General features: G+C 43.7%; 2 protein-coding genes across 2 annotated transcripts; one reads left to right on the top strand and one right to left on the bottom strand.

Annotated features, from left to right (window-relative positions):
* Positions 1-2,210: 2,210 nt before the first annotated feature.
* T265_05792 (hypothetical protein) lies at positions 2,211-2,465 on the top strand (the record flags this gene model as incomplete). Its single annotated transcript, XM_009170886.1, has 1 exon — positions 2,211-2,465. The coding sequence occupies one exon, from the start codon at positions 2,211-2,213 to the stop codon at positions 2,463-2,465; it is 255 nt and encodes an 84-aa protein (XP_009169150.1).
* A 3,831-nt stretch (positions 2,466-6,296) lies between these two features.
* T265_05791 (hypothetical protein) lies at positions 6,297-14,880 on the bottom strand (the record flags this gene model as incomplete). Its single annotated transcript, XM_009170885.1, has 3 exons — positions 6,297-6,654; positions 11,047-11,538; positions 14,494-14,880. 3 exons carry the CDS (start codon positions 14,701-14,703, stop codon positions 6,415-6,417), a joined length of 942 nt encoding a protein of 313 aa, XP_009169149.1.
* Between the last annotated feature and the right edge of the window lie 2,734 nt (positions 14,881-17,614).

Below are 17,614 nucleotides of genomic sequence, written 5' to 3'. Positions count from 1 at the left end.
GGTGGACGGACAAATTACGTTTTGCAATTACTGAGGACTGGTTGCGCCGTTATGGTTAGAGACTAAGCTACCACTAAAGAATTGTCAAACAAAACCTCGAATTCAACCAGAATCCTAGTTGAGTTCCTAAAAGTTCATGTCAGATTGAAATGCAAATCCACACTGCAAATCGCGATATTATTTGGTCGGTCTGCATACTGGAGCTCGTCGCAACTTGAATAGGGTGGCACGCATGCTTTGAAATCAATTCACATCATGATGGCAATGGATTTACCTTAAAAATTCGCGTCGAACCTATACTACTTATACTACCTGATGTAAACTTTATCCTTTATTGGCAGAATTTCCCCCGTTAGTTTCTTTTTGCATAAACTTTAATGAAATTTCAGCAATATTTCACGGTAGTCATTGTAACGGGGCTCTCTTAAAAGACAAAGAAGAGGGAAGTCCGATTAAACTAAGCCACTGCATACAAACCTAAACATCAGCAATATGGATTTACTGTCAGTGCTCCACGCGTACGGTATGATGTTCGTGTCGTCTCAGTAGTAAAGTCATACCTGCTGATGTTGCGCTGTGCACAACACTCAGATTTATCCTTTGGTGTGATTTGTTTTTTGGTATATTATTCGAACAGATGATAGTTTTCGGAAATATTTTAGGTCACATTTGACCTGGACAAGGAGCCACTTTTGGAGAATCACGGAAACTCTTGGCATAATGTGCGGACAGAATATTGCCACTGCACAAGTGCAGTTCAAAATTGCACGAATCTCTCTAGACTGATGGGGTCGCAACAGACCACTAGGTGATCTTAGAAAAACTCACTGACTGCTCTGTGCTCAGCACCTGTTAGTGCTGTGAACACCTATCTAACGGATGGAATCAGAAATCTGCGTTAGCAAACGTCCTGTTATTAGTTTCTCCGTATTCTGTGAGTTAATTAGGTGTGCTTGAACAAATTTCTGACAGCCCCGCGAAAATAAATTCAAAAAGCATAGCTGTTTGGCATGAAACAGTTCAGACCTAAAGATGATATCAACATTTTCTTCCAAATAGTGCATAAGACTTATACTTTTCACTGACGTCAACAGCTTTTCGATATGCTGCGGTAAGAAGTGACTGTAGCAAACTTGATTAGGTTAGTGCATTTTACTGTGGTTCTAACACTAGGGAACTTTTGAAGCCGTGCAATTAGCATTCAAATGTAAATTTTGGTAAAACTGTCCTATCCGTGATTAAGCAACCTTCGTGTTTACATTTATAGACCCGGCATCCGGTTACAAAAATGTATTCCAATTCTCAGGAAACAAACACTTTGCGTCGTTCACCAGTTGAATATACCCAGACAGGCTTATTGGCAACTTAGTTTTCACTAACATTTGGAATATTTTAACGGTCGCCACCAATATGGTTACCTTACGAATCGTCCCGATCTCCCAAGAACTGTGCTGGACATCTTGACACAGCAGCTACTTCTGAATTTGCTGGACACTAATCGACAGGCTTTTACCGATTTCACCTTTCTTGTATGGGCGTAAAAGCCCTTCCTAAACATCAACCTGAACGCCATTCACGAACTGCACCCATATTCAAATTACTTTGGTGTTACTGGAGGAGTGAACTATATGTATTGTTTGTGGCATGAAAATTTTGCTATATCAAGGAGATATCCAATGCTAAAATTTCTTGCCAACGGAAACCTGGAGCGGCATTTTCACAGGATGACCAAATGACGAATTGCATGAACAAGAGAGTCAGTTGAGTCCCTCGTACACATCAAAACAATATGGAAGTGAGCCTGTTTTGCCAAACTGTGCTGAACTATTAATAAATTACCAGGGATTTCATTTGGAAGCATGCGTGCAGATGGAGCAGCCAAAATTATCTTGTTCGTTTTTTTAGTGTCAATTCAGCTGTGGCCTAATGAACATCAAAGTCGAATTAAAACAGTTGCTTTTTCGGACATCCATCATTCAAACCGAGGTTAAAAATGAAACATATCTATTAGGTTGGGACATTTCAGCTTCACTGTCGTCAGATGCCTGCTTGAACACAGACAATTCCAACATTAGCTAGCACGTATTCGTTTTAACCTGCATAAGGTCTGAATATCCTTGGACTGAAATTACAGATGCTGTTTTCTGGACTCCGGAAAAGTAAGCTTCTCTTAGTATGCTTCTAGATTGCTAGATAGTTTCGGGCAAAATATGGTGTACGATTCACTCTCGCCTTCACTCTCACTTACCTTCATATTTCCCTATGCTGCAGGTACAAAAATGGACTCAGAAGACGCGAAGGAGAAACTGGTCGTTATCACCTTGTATGTCGCAATTGGTCTGTCCGTCTTCGCCATGTGCTTCAAACTCATGCAAGAAGAGGTCGTGGACAAAGTGAAGTGGTTCGCAAGTAAAGTGGGTATAATCAAAGGGAAAGACAAAAAGAAGGTAGAAAAAGCTCCTTAGGATCGCAATGACAACTCAGGACTATTGTGAACTGTTCATTGTATGTTTGACTACGCGCGTGATTGAGTGCGTTTGTGCATGCACGTGGATTTGCCTCCCTTCGACGACATCCCGACTTATTCAGAATACTAGCACTATTTTCGACATAGGCTACAATACTGTCGTTTACTTGACGTAACATCTCGGACAATAACAATATGAATCAAATTTTCCTTTATACTGTTGCCGCTCTGCAATTCACAGAATATGCTTACTTTGACACGCGGCCCGGAAGTGCGAAAATCGTTGCCTGCACTGAGAAATTAAAGTAGCCCACAATCCTCACTCCAGAATGTATGTGGCGATGAGCGCAGTTGGAGACAGGCGTCTCTGGCCCTTTACATACTAATTTGGGTTTCTCAGATGACTAATATACCTAGATCACGGAGGTTACTCAAGACCGGGCAACAAATTGGGACTTCTGTTCTGCGAAGCTTAGCGAAAAGACTGGAAATCCGGTTACACTGCCAATTCTCGGACTTGTATTTCACTCGCTACAGGTGGCAATAGTTGTGGCGCATATTTTGGATACGCTCCAAATTTTATGATCTTTGGTGAAAATCATCAAACCATTCATTAGAAACTGACTGATCAGCAAAGGTCATGTACTCACAGTATCGCAACCAGGCCAGTACCTAACTTGTAATCACTAACTGTTGAATGGACAGTTCGGGCGACGCCATTGGCCTCATTCTACACAACCAGGTCTTTGAAGAGAGTGTGCTTCACTAAAGTTGAAAATAGACATGATTTCGTACTCCGTCAATTTCCAAAAATTGGATGACTTGTGTATGGTTTGACCACCCATAAGCTGAGAGAATTACTGAGGCCTACAAAATTCTCATTCAGAATTGTGATCACCACATTGTTTTAAATTGGACCAGATGTCAACCAAGTGTTTGTAAATTGTCTGTTCGTCAACCCCTTGAAAGCAACACTATTTTATCATTCAAGCAGCAATGACTACAAACTGAATGACCAGATGCGTGCCATTGGCCGATCGATTCCTCCGTGTTCTAGACCACGTGTAAGTCGTGTCTCAGAGTCTCGCCTAACTGATACCAGCAATTTCAAACAAGTTTATTGCCATAGGTCCAGAATTCTGTTTTGAACGCATTAGTCAGTTGACATGTAAGAATTTGGAGCAGGTGTTTGCTGCTGGCTATAACCCCATCATACTGATATAATGCATCCGTGAATGGGTAGGAGATAAAACCAGAGGGAACGATTTTCCAACAAAGCACATTATTACTTTTTTTACCTTGGTTATATCAAAGAAAGCCACTAAACTTGTTTGTCAATACTCTTGATTTATCTTCTTTCAGCATACAAACTTCTATCAATCTGTCACACACATCGGACGGTATGATCGTCAATCAAGCTGATTTCAGGTTTCCCACAAGCTAAAGTCTAAAAGCCACTTTGCACAACGATCTCCAGTCGACTTCCCACATATTAACATCGAGGTGTTTTTTTTTCTTCGTGGCTACATTGCATAGGTATGTCTTATCGAAAAAAGGGACTCGGGCTTAATCACAATCGCTCACAGGCAGTAGCCAGTGGTGTTGACAATACTACACAGATGTTTAGGAAAAATTGATGGGGAGAAGCCAGTGGATCTGAATGACACCGGAAGAGATTCAGTCACAGAAAGGGGGGAATGTGGATGTCAATTAAGAACAAACACTTTAGAGAAGCCACGGTTCGTCCGCCACAAAACTGATCCGCTTATTCAGCCTGAGAAGTAATCGCCGGTTTAATCTTTGGGTTTATTGATAGTAATTAGGCGATATACTGAAGATTGCACGACTCTTTTTCTTCTCACGGAATGTAGCTACAACGCAAACATATATCAACATATTGCATTTTCGTGACTGAATACACTATAAGGAAGGCAATGAATCAATGTTACTAGTGGCACAAGATTAGCAGGGAAATAGGCGAAATTACGCGTAAACAATAAGCTGCAAGGCCACGTTGAATGTAATTCATACCAGAGCTGCAGCATGCCAGTGAAATTCTTTACCAGTTTTCAGATTGAGTCACATGACATGACAGCTGCCCATCTACCTTTTGATATTCCACTGGTGCATCTATTGAGGAAACGTACTCAGGAAAACCAGATACCTTCAAAAATGGCCAGTTCCAACATTTGGCCGCGCCACATTCATGTTCTAACCAGTGAGACACTGCAAAATACCATGCGTCCCAGTCACATAGAAAAGAAGATAGAAGAGAAATTCTCTTCTGGGTGATCTCTTTCAGTAGTTGGCACAAGTGGTGCCCGGTCGATGGTCATTCAAGGTCATACCAAAATTATTCTTGCCGTAGCTAAAGCTGGATTAAAAGAAGTCCCACTGTTTTTATTATATTATAGTTTAATCTATTGTTGTTTGAGCCTGCTACTATTACTGACTGGAAATTTTTACCTGGACGCCTCACATAGAAAGCAATCAGCTTATAGCTCAGGAGAAGTGCAGACTCTTAGCAGTAAGTAAGCTTTATGCCTTTTAACAGACATGCGACAAAAAATTCTGACGAATTCAGCTCCGTTTCATGATTTTTGTCGTATCCAAGTACATGTCCGTTGGTTGAAGAAGAATCTGAGAAAGCCACCGCGCAGACACTTTCAATGATGAGTAGCGCTGTATTGTCTAGTTGTGAGACAGTCACACTGCGACCAACATGGTCAAGTCTTACACTCCAAGAAAGGTTAAATGCTGCAACTACGGTGTTACTATCTGGTACTGCACCATCACTGCGGTCTGACGGCAGAGTGGCACATCTAAGATTTCCAAGTGAATTGTTGGCAGACTCCACCAGTTCAGCATCTGATCTGGTAAACTGGGATGAACAATAACAGTGATTCGCTCTGGACACTAGTGAATTGATGTGGAGGTTTCCGTTCAAAATGCCGGTGCTAAGAGGTGACAATGCAAGTACAGAAGTCGCTCTCGTGGACGAACAATACACTAATGTGATTGGAGTGGTCGAAAGAAATACACCACAGGTTCTTGTTAGATGTTAATGAAGATGACAACAAATCTCCTATTCCCGTCTCAAATTCACGGTTCCAGTACCGCTAATTTCATTCCTCGCCTCTTCACGTGGATTATTTCAATTGTAGTTCAACCATATAATGAAAATAAAAGATCCACCTAGAACAGTGATTCAGTTAGTTCCAAGTATTTGCGATATTTTTAGAATCCTCATTCATCGGTATCTCTCCTACATTGGCGCGGTTATTCTGCTTAGTTCATCCTCATCACCAACGTGAACACGGTTGCTTACTCAGGCGTGATATATAAGGTACAATGGGGGTTAGTGGTGGAACTCCCAACTCGCATATCAGATATCTAAATTCCAGATGAAGACACCACCACACTTATCCACTACCAACGAGCTCCAACGGGAAAAACGAATCTATTGCTACACCGATTAGTTAAGTAGCGAATGTTCCAAATGGACCAGCAGTAAAAAAAATGCGGAAAATAGATTGGTGGATGTCTACCTCTTTTTTGCTACAACCTAGTGCCTAAGGGTAGGAATCTTGTTGGACGGGGAGCTGACAAGATGCGTGAGACTACGAAAGCCCAAATACTTCTACGGGTTTCATGCTTTGCAATAATCTTCTAAGATATCACGGGTAACAAATTGGGTGTTCATAGTTCGTGTCAGGGCATGAAGGAAGCGAACAGTACAGTCATTGCCCAGAATAAACCATTCGTGGTCCTGTTCATCGTCTTTCCCATACTACCCAACTGATTGAATAGTCATAACACATGTGACGACCAAACAACAACTATAATACAATACAAAAATATAGTAATAAAGAGCTGTGTAAGTGTTGAATAGCTAAAAAATGTAGAAATTCGAATGGACGTAAACAAAGTGGTAGGTAGCTGTGTACTCATTTGCCCAAGTCAACACAGAATAGTTCAGTCCGACGTTTAAATTCAGCGAGGGCGCGCTGTCGAGATTCTAAATAAGCACAAACAGATGGGGATCGAAGTAATTCGGATTTCTTCGCATCCAGAACAGCTTCAATAAGCTTCTTATAGTTTGGGCTAGAAGGATCGCCCGCTGGATTCCCGGTGCATGTGGATCCGCCCCCAGAACTGGAAGAAGATAGAGGACCGGAACCCGGAGGCTGAAATAAGAAATGGGAAAACCGTTGAGGAGATGCTGGAAACTTAGTGGAAACACCTTATATAGTGGGGAACACCATATATATATATATATATATATATATATATATTTGAGATACTTTATAAAATATACTTCAATCACTAGCGTGAAGTGGAGGAATACAGTAGACTACAACTCAAATGAGGATAGGCGAGCAGGCTGGACCACAGCTTTTTTTCTTACGCGGTTCACTATATCAAGGTATATAAAGTATAAAGTATAAAGTATAAAGTATAAAGTATCTCAAAATTGGTGACAAGGATAAAGGAGGAACCTATAAAGCTATAAAAAGCGACCGGTTGGACTCTGAAAACCTTAGCCATATGGGGGTCTTTCCCATAAATAACCAATTAGATCCCAAAACCAGAACGTGATAACTATCCGGTTCCCCGCAGTCGCAACAATCTGACCTTCAACCAGAGGCCAGATTGTATAAATAAGTCAATATTCGATTCAAACCACGTGCTTCTTGCATAGGGGTACGACATAGCTCAGTGGTTAGAGAGCAATTCTGCTGGCTAGGAAGTCCGTCGTTCGAACCAGCCTCTGCCGCTCGACTTCCCCTATCTCCGCTTCGACGACCCAGCAGTATCCTAACCCCCGTGCTTCCTTCTGGGGGCAGCGGAACTGAGACGTATTCAGGTGTTCGACAATCGTTATCTCAGAAACATAGCTCGTGTGGGTTGGCGTCAGCGAATCCGTAATGAGACCATTAGAAAGCGCGTTTTCGTTTGTGCAACAGGTACTTCCATTGAAGAATGCGTCCAGCACCAGAAACTACGTAAGTTGGGACATGTGTTGCGTATGCCTAGCCGTCGTTTGCCGAAGAGAGTGCTGTTTTCCATGCCCAACTCAGAGTGGCGGAAGCAGAGAGGGGTCCAATCCTTGGCCTGACAGAGGGGTATGAAAGAAATCACGAAACTTTTTGGTGTTGTCGGTGCTGCCCACCTTCAAGGATGGGGACCGCGTGATCCTCACTGCGACTGTTTGGAGATGCTGCAAGATATGGCTTCTAAACGATGTCAAAAGCGATCTTGTTTGCGATCCAGATTGCCTGAGGTGTAGACACCTCGGAATGATCGTAGTAAGCCAGCACTAAGTCCCTTGAGCCCGTCTACCTTTATTCTTTTCTTCATGGTTGTACGGCAGCGAAGCATCGGTGTCGAACACTGACGTCATGTTGTCGATGATGATGATGGCTGGTGGCATTGCAGTTGGACATCGAAGGGGTGCTACAGCAGAACTACTTTTCTTGCATGGGAACAACACAAGACTTCTGTAAGCCAACGAAAAAATAGTGAGCTGTAGGTTTTTCCCTACTACCCATTGCAAAATATTTAACAATAAAGCGTGTTCTACTAGACTACCATAAAGTGCTATCGGGTCTACGTAAAGGCACGCTTCTCCCCTGTGTCATGAGTGGGTGACCAAACCGTACCGCAGTGACATCTCTTTGGTGCATAGCTGGTATGCAACCCCAAGGAGCCACGAAGGCTGAATTACTGCCGCGCTGTCCAAGCTAAGCCAGGGTTTGGTAGTAACCAAGAGACTTCCGATCAATAGCTTCTACCTTAACCAATCAGTCAACTAGGGCTCAGGATGAAGTGACAAATAGCCGGAAAATTTTCCAGAAAAATAGTCCTAGTTCACTAGTTCATCAAAATTGCGATCGTCCATCATTGCCGTCGACTGATAAAATACAGACTATCAGTCTGAGGCACTTATTCGTTTTCAAACCAGAGCCCTCTGTGCTGATTTGACTGGCCTCCGTACTAGTGAAAGATTATTGAGCTCTCCTTTTTTTCGTTCTTAACATCAAATGCGGTTCTTGTACAGTAAAAAAAATGCATAATTTTTCACAGCGACGATCATATCTGAATTAGTTGCTTTTGCTCTGTGCTATAAAGCTCTGATAGTGGCTTATACGGAATGAAAGCCCACTTCTAACAGAAACAGCTAGTGCAGAGTTGACCCCACTTCCTCTCCACGATTAGCGGTCGCACTCTTCGTCTATCACTGCTAAATAACATTGATAACCCTTTAGCGTGCATTCCTCTGTGTTCGGCTGATTTCGTAAGTGCGCACTGAGTTTTGTCACACTGTGATTTATGAAGATTTAAGTCCCACCAGAAGGCAATTCCGTTCAAAAAAAATTTGTCAAATGTGAGCACGAGTTTCTGTAACACTAACCCTCTGTTGCTCATGTCGGTGAGAAACCCACGAATTCTACTTCACTTGCGTTCATTTTTTGATTCGAACTCAACATGGGTCATACAGTTTCCTGATTTTAGCAACTCGGAAAATTCCCCTAGCTTCCGGAAGAACTAACAGCTTATGAGTGTTGGCTCTTAGTAGTGAGCCACTAACTCACAGATGGGGCAGTTCACACTACCGAAAGCAAAAATAAGAACCGCAAAACATAGCTGAGTAGTCGTAGAGCTAGTCTTTCGGTGCTGAATAGCTGACCATTGCGTCAATCAACTTGACTGCTCGTAAAAATTCACTGTCAGATTGCAAAGGCAAAACACTTCGGATTAAACTTCTTGAAATTCTGATTAGATATAAAGCCATCTCTTTGAAAATATCTTTTGTAGGATTGAAGAGGGCCTTGGTTAACCATTAGTGGCCTAGCTGCCCTCGAGTAATACACGCAAACTATACATTATTGAACGGAAACAATGGCTTAAAACCTCGTGATAAACAGCATTCGTTACTTCAGTGGACAACTACTTTATAAGTCACGGGTTGTAAATTTTTGGCTTTGTGGTGAAATGACCGAAATCCATCTTCACGCTTGATATTACATTTTTCGTGGCCGATGCTGAATACTTCATTAGGCGGCCGAAGAGGCAGTTGTCTAGGAAAATTTCTCTCGACCGCCCCGCACCGTTGGCTTTTTCCGGTATATCACAAAAGGCCATTTGTCAGTCGTCGCAAGCCCACGAAAGCATTAAGTAAGTTCCGCAAGATAAGCAATAAGGAGAATGAACTTCACTGAAACCACAACGGTTATGCTCAGTCTGAAGACGAAATCGGTTAATGAGAAGCTTGTGACCGTCCTGTTTTTTGCCATATTAGTCCCGGGAAAAGCGATGCGCCTAATGAGGCACATTTTAACGTCGCTTGCTTCGTTTCTTTGGTTCACGCTGTAGCCAACCTAACTCACAGAGGCAAATCGCCAGAAATAAAAGTAATCGAATGATGAGTACGTCTTTCAATTAAGGTTAAAAACGAACGTTAGGGTTCACAATTTTCGATTCTGCTAATCAAAAAACAATGTGTCCGAGAAACTAGATGGCGCAGGAATGAACTAATCAAAATATGCTAGACGTGGAATAGTAGAGAGGAGCACTGTACAGCTGTAGAGCTGACGATGATTAGGATGCTCAAATCGGTTCACGATTTTTGGTTACAGCCGGTTTGACACTGGGGTGATAAAGGCAAGAGTGCAGGATTGGTAAATGCATAGATCGGGATGGAAGTGAATCGCAATTTCACATTTGTTTAAAAAACAAAGCATCTACCATGGCAAACTACAATTGGGTGAATCATTGTCGGATAGCTAGAGTGATACGGGACGGACTGGTCCAATTATGCACAGAGCTATGATGAGATGACGAAAAAGGAAATGTTGCGGCTTTTTTTACTTTCAGGCCTGAGAATGTTTTGAGCTCATACTAATAGGAAGGATTCGGAACATGTTTTGGTCATGCGCGCGCGTAGCTGGAACACGGATAGGACTTTAATGAAGTATACAAAAACATCGACAAAACATGTTGTTCCCCCAGCTGCAATAAGCCTCAAAAACTGTTTAAATGCTTTTTCAGTGTCCACATACATGCCGGTCAGTCCATCAGGCATCAACAGCAGATGATATTCTTAGTTCGTAGATAACGAAATATAAGATGAGATCTATGAGACTGCCAGGTTTTGTCAGCCAAAAATTCAGCTTACCTTTGCCTGGTCATGGACCAGCGCCACTTCAGGCCGCAAAACGTACTCATTTATATTCGGAAGGGTGCTATTTGAATGTGCGTGTACACTATTTAGACCGTACACAAGCACGAAAAAATGCCCAAAATTAACTTTGTAAGTGTGAAACTTCTTATTAGAACTTGAGATTCAAAAGTGCAAAATGTCAATTACTATCTAACGGCCATTTGGTGATGCTTCCTGTCGGTGTTACTATGCCCCTAACCTGAATGAACTAAACGCGGAGATCTTGAACACGGCAATTTATGGACTATTGGCTGCCTCATGAAAGCGATAAAATTAGTAAGATTAAATATCAATGAGCAAACACCATTCAGAACTAGGTAGCAAGCAAGTATACCTGAAATACATGAATACCCACCGTGTATACAGGACCATCTGATAATAACTTTTCAGTCCGAGCCTTGACCAATTCATCAAACTCCTGACGTTTACGATTCGCTGCCTCATCCGGATTAACTGTCTTTTTTGGTCGAACTCTGTGTGAAGGCTTCGGCACCTGGGTCTTCGAACTACGGGAGTGGGGTCGATTGCCACCAAGGCTACTCAAGTTCGAGCGATGAATTTCGATTCCTGCACTGGTGGAGGTTTGTGGAGGACTAAAAGGTGGTGCAGGATTGGACGAACTGGTGGCCCCGGAAAACTGAGCAACGGAAGAACTCGTAAACGGGAATTGGAAAGCGGGTTTTGAAATGCCCAGGCTGTTTGTTGCTGATAGAACAGGGTAGGCACTATGTTGCTGCCAACCAAAGCCTGAATAGTAGGTTGCACGACCGGCTTCTGTGCAGCCAAATGGGTAGGCTCCTGGATATCCAGTAGTTGCCGTCAAGTTGAGTGCTCCGTTGTTCTGAGACTGGGAGGAAGCCGATAAAGGTTAGATTCCAAAGGGTTTGGAATGGTAAGGTTTGTTGGACCGAGGTCCTAAAAGCAACTTCAAACTTCATAATTACATGGAATCCCTTGAATCCGCAGAAAAGGGCTCGAGTAACATCAAGAATGGTAGAGCCCCGATTATTAACTGAACCACCCTCTCTCGTGACAGAACGGAGATACGTTCAGCTACATTGTGAACACACGGATGAATATAACTATTAAAAGAACCCGGTGCGCCTAACTAAGCGAAATATGTAGTCTTTCGTTTCAGTCTGTTCCAGGCCAAGATATTGTCCAATTTGCCGTGCGAACCAGGGTGTGGCTACAAGCGTGCCCACTCAAACCGCATCCTACCATACGAGAACTAAACAGAGCCCATGGTGACATTCGCGTAGTCTGCGTCGCAAATACAATGAAAACAGACTACATCAGGTGAAGCGGTACGCAAGTTGGTCCAAGGAATGATACACGATTGAAGAAACACAGATGATATCATCCACATATAAGATGTGTTTGTTTGTGTTGTAACTTCAAAGAGAATGGCAGTTTCTGAAACCTCAATTAGTGTTCGACTGAGGCAGCGGAAAATGAAACCCAAAAACACCAGTGACAGAAATCTGAAAGATTGCCATGGGTTTCGGTGCGTGGCATTACGTTTGAACGACTCGGAAAACGACAATGTTGGCAAAAAACCGCAGCGAAGCAAACCAGATCACACGGTAAAGAGGCAAACAAATAAATAAATAAGATTTATCACTAATGATGATCATCACAGTCCACATAGAAAAATCGCTGCCGTGCAAACATGATTCAGTTGAAATCCCTACTGTGAAGAATAAAAGTGGACGGGCAATAGACTTAGTCGTGGCCTAACAAAATCGTCCCTAGATGTCTACACCTCCGGACACTCATTCAAGCAAACTGGAAAGAAACTGATAACAAGAACGCCAGTGACATCCATTATCAGCCCCATCTTACAGCGTCTCCAACCAGACGTGGTGGAGAACACGCTGTTGATCATGAACGGCTTAAAAATTCTAGAAGAGGCTACGCATCTTCATTTGCTACTGTCCAAATTGCTGCAAACCTCCCATGGATTTGTAATAAGATGTTCATAGAGTGCAGCTATACCCGCCAATGGCTTGGAATGCAATGTGGTAGGTTATTCAGTCTTCCCTGCAGAGTGTACCGAAATGTATTTTTCTGAGCTGCTGCTGATCCTACTGAGTCATCAAGCAAAATGACTGTGTACAACAATACCCAGTGGCGTCTAACGAAGTTCCTGCGAACGAAATAAGCAGTTGCAAAGTTAGAAATTTAGGCTGCCTCCCGTTGGGGACGAAAGGGCAATGAGAGCGCTGGACCATGCGTTGCGCAGCAATCAGTAACGAAAATTTAGTGATGACTAATAAAAGCTAAGGAAAAAATTGTGCACAAAGTAACCAAACGCACATTTACAAAAATAACGGGTAGTCAACGGTTCGTAGCAGTTTAATGGCGAGCGGTGGTATTTTTCCGCTGTAACAAGTTCAAATGCTGCACGTTCCAATAAATTCACTAAAGCCCGGGAAGAAAGCGTTCCATCATATGCCGACGGAAAGGCTCGAAGTTCCTTAAAGGCGCAGTCAGATGGATGTCTTAAGGGGAGAAGCTCATCGCAACATAACAGAACCCTTAAGCAACTAAATTATTGGAAACAGAAAGGAAGTTCCAGTATGGTGAGATTGAGCTCAGATAGTCATTCCGTGCGATCCTAAAGTACCGCCCCTCACCAGCAAATTCTGCACGGAAATGATAAAACGCCATTCACTTTGTTCGTTGGAATGAACCCAGTGGTCAACACTAGGAGTAAAAACGAGCCTTCCAATGGCATTGATGGTTAATACAGGACCACCAAATTCGTGGTGGCAAACCTGAGCCATTTCTGTCATACTGCTTCCAGTAGTCAGTGTACAGTATGGGCGATTTCAGTGTAAGTCCACCATTAACAACACCAGGGAAGAACGGTCGTTTCGTTGCCTTGCAATCATATCACTTTACTTACAAGAAATTCCTTGTTGAATCAGATGGGAAAAACACAGGCCTGGCACTAGCCAGCCATAAACACCCGAAGTGCCTACCCCTCTGGCAGTCAAACGATCTAGATAGAAAGTGATGGCATCAAGGCCACTGATATCAGCCATATATTTCAGTGACTCCAGGGATATGGACTTTTCGTAACATCATTCACTCCATTCTGCCGGATCATAATGTACCCATCTCTAGCTCACTCACGAATCGAGATTAAGCACGGGAAAAATTCTTCTGGGCATGCGCGGCAAATGGCTAGCTCAACACACGTGCAATAAGCACCTGTTTCAAACAATTTCATGACGAATCCATTGGTTCCAGCCAATTCTAGTCATAGTGCTAAGACATCAGCAGTCAAAGATCGAGAGACGTATCGGAGTCTCCGTCCGTAGTAGCCGTATGTGAGGAGATGAGGACGTGCGAATTCACCGTGGTTAGATCGATACTTAGCACCGAATTCTGAGTTACTTATCCTCTGATTAGTTTGACAACTACGTTCCGGTTCAGTTTAGCAGATACCTCTGAGGAAAAGCGTCTCAGTTGCTGCTCAGCCCGAAAAAGACTGGATCTAAATGCTCATGTCATACTGTAGTATGCCCATAATGGCTGAGCTTCCAAGGACGCAACCTGCCGTGTAGCAAAAGTAACAAAGTACACAAGGCAAAATTGTAATCATCCGTCCAGGTTGGATGGTACTTCAGAATTTAAAACCGTCAGCCCACTGGCTGTTGCCTGTGAAACAGTCTAGAAGCCGTCGTCAGTGCTTCCAATAAAACTGAACTATCATGATGATCAAGCAGGAGCTAATACTTTGGCTAAGAGGTGAAAATGTAAAGACTCTCAAAGTAAATGGGAAATGACATACGGAGGAACCCACAACACGAGTACCCAGCTGATGTGAGTATCCAGCGGCGGCTGCAGCTGCAGCAACTGCAGCCATAGCGGCAGGGTGAAATACTGGATAGGCGGGGGATTGTTGGGCACCAGTTTGGCCCTGGAACTGAGGGGAACCATGAAAGTAATTCCCCAAAGGAGCTTGAAATCCATTGGCAAGGTTCGCACTGGGAAACGCCATCGAGGGTAAGAGTAGTGAGGAAAGTACTGTTTTGGAATGCGGGACGATCACCCCTCAGACTGAGTAAACCGGCGAAATTGAATCGACTGTATGTTTGTTGGGTCGACGAATTGGCAAAGGCCGCAACGGAAGAGATTGCTATGCCCAAATTTGTGTGACAAAAAAGACAGAAAATTATGAGAAATTATGACAAATCAAGCAAATTATTGGAAACAACAGTGACTGCAAGGATCACCATTATCACCATCACCATTACCATTATTATTATCAGCTGTACTTGTCGCAGTGGTTGCAGCTGCCACAATTTCATCCACCGATGATTTGGGAAGGTGGGGTAGGTAGCTGCACATTGGAGGTGGGAGCTGATGATTTGGTGCGCAAATAAACGTCTGTCAGTGGACTTCTAAGTGTGGGAAATAGGAAGGAAACTATGCATTGAAGGTGATAGCTTGGATGCGTGAGCGCCATTGAAGGCGCGACTGGGTCATTTTTGACAAGACCTCTAACCACTGATTTCGCCCGTCTTGGGGTTCCCACCCAGGGAGACGGTACTGACCAGAGCAGCCGAGTTTGCTGATAATGGCTTTCACTCTTCGTTGCCAAGTCGTTGCTGGATATCTCTGGGCTCGTTTCCACTACTTTACTTCATTGAGTTCACCCGCTTCAGTTACAGAATGAGATCGGACAAAAGTGTACACGGATGGTCATACAGTCACTGACCGCCAAAGAGCACGATGAACCTGCCTTGAGTGGGTTTGGAAGAGATTACAGGTGTAAATGACACACATCTATGCAGGCGGTGGAATTTAAGAGGGTACAGGTTAAAAAGTTTTAGGCTACCGCATTCGCGGGACGTTCCCCAACACCTCATCACAGTATAACCAGAGAAGCTAGACACGCCCATGGTGTTCCAAAAGAGAACGAAGAGTCGGGGAATAAATGGTTACGCTGATCCATCAAGGCCTGCGCAATACAGAGGAAACCAAATATTCCACATGTCCACTTCGAAGAATAAAAGCACATCAGCGGTAGATCTGTCGTGATCAACACCACGTCTTCATGGTGGTCCGAAATTTGCATCGTGTGTGACCCGAAAGGAGACCGTAGGGTGAAGTTATGCAATTCTATAGCAATGTGCTTTCGCATTAGTTGAGTGGAAGACGGGTTGGTCTGAGACCAGTGACAACGTACGTGAAGGGATTGCAAGTCTCTCGATGAAATTTTCAGGTCACCAGCGACTGGCAGACTCCATACTGCCGACTATCCATTAACGAGACTAACTAAAAAAGTAGGTGGCCTGAGAACTGCCAACGATCCGTAATATTATCGTTTGTGAATAAATGAAGTTTAATTTGCCATTTACCTGTTTCGGCTACAGGTAAACGATCGGCAATAGATTACTTTGGTTGAAAAGGAGTGACGAGACATATGTTCGGAGGGCGACTGTTCGGGTAATGCCATTGCCCATCCCAACGTACCATCATCACCAACATCGACAGCATATGTTTAAATGATTTTTCCCTTCCACACAACCATAACTTATTTGAAGGCCCTATAGTGAAGAAGCCTTGTTTCTTATAAATCTTGCAGTCACTAGCTGTCCATCGCTTTATAGTGGTACGTGAAGCATTTGTGAGCTCCAGATAGCTCAGTGGATAAGGTGTCAGCTTACGGAACGGAAGGTTCGTGACTCGAACCCGACCTCTGCTCTCGACTTTCCCTATCTAGTCTTGAGCAACTTGGCATATCGCAACCCTTATGCTTCCTTTTGGTGGCGTGGCAGTTGGGCACCGAAAGGGTGTTACAGCTGAACGATACCGTGTTCAGATCTCACCGGGCGGGAACCTCCTCGGCCTGGAGTAAGATGACATTTTTCTCATTTTTTTGAAACAAGGGGCAGGAAACGTGATCACTGCTAGAACAGCTGGTCAAGGTCATCCGGTATTTTGAAATGTCCTCCATGTCCACAAAGTGGAGTCTTCCTGCAGGACGTAGTCTTCAGGCATGTCCATAAGGACTCAAGGACAGTCACTGGAAATAGTAGATCACCATGCGTACCTCAGAAGTTCCACTAGCGCCGAAAGGCAGTGTGACAGACGAAGTCAACGTGAGAATCCAAAGGGCCATAAATACTTCCGAACTTGCGCCGCTCGCGGTACCAAAAAAGCATATCCCCGGATCTCAAAGTACGAGCATGTCAGGCAACAATTCAGATTGCATTGTTGTGCGATTGTGACTTGACAACTTCGAGCGGAGGATCTAGGATTTCTTCGGGGTTTCGACTACTAACGTCTCGGACCGATAGCTGAAATCGGTTCAAATAAGCGAATTCGGAATGGAATGATCACGAAACGAGTTTCTGGTGAGGCAGATGGTACTTGAACCACAGTGCATCTAGCATTGCAAGTTAAGGTGGCTGAGCAATATAACGCATGCAAATTCACCAATCGCCCAAGCGAGCTGCTTCCAGTTTCTAGTTCGGAGTGGCGGAAACCTGAAGGCGGGTAGGACCTGAAGGGGCAGAAGGGAATAAGGGACGTTACGAAAACTTCCGGTCCAGGATGAGGCCCATGTGACATCACCTGTGCTTCGCTGGAGACAACGAGGGTTGTGGTGGCTAAACGATGTCAGTGGCGTTCACGTTGTCAGTTTCTATCTTGATTACCTGACGGGGTGTTGGAAATGTAAGCACCTCAGATGTTTCTGGAAGGTCCCTCCCCCTGCACTATTTCTCTATCAATTCCATAATAAGGCCTTTTTCGAATGAACTGATATGGTTGTAAGGCAATGAAGCACCAGTGTCCTTCAGTGTTGCTGTGAATGACGACGATGAAATAGTGAGGTCGCCAAAAAAAGTTAGAACGGGGATACCCGAGGATTACTTCACTTGATCCGCGCGAGCCGCCCTTCG

This window comes from Opisthorchis viverrini (assembly GCF_000715545.1).
Source record: "Opisthorchis viverrini unplaced genomic scaffold opera_v5_114, whole genome shotgun sequence".
Taxonomy (NCBI): Eukaryota; Metazoa; Platyhelminthes; class Trematoda; order Opisthorchiida; family Opisthorchiidae; genus Opisthorchis; species Opisthorchis viverrini.
Note: the sequence above shows the minus strand (reverse complement) of the source record. Positions and strands in the feature narration are given on the sequence as shown.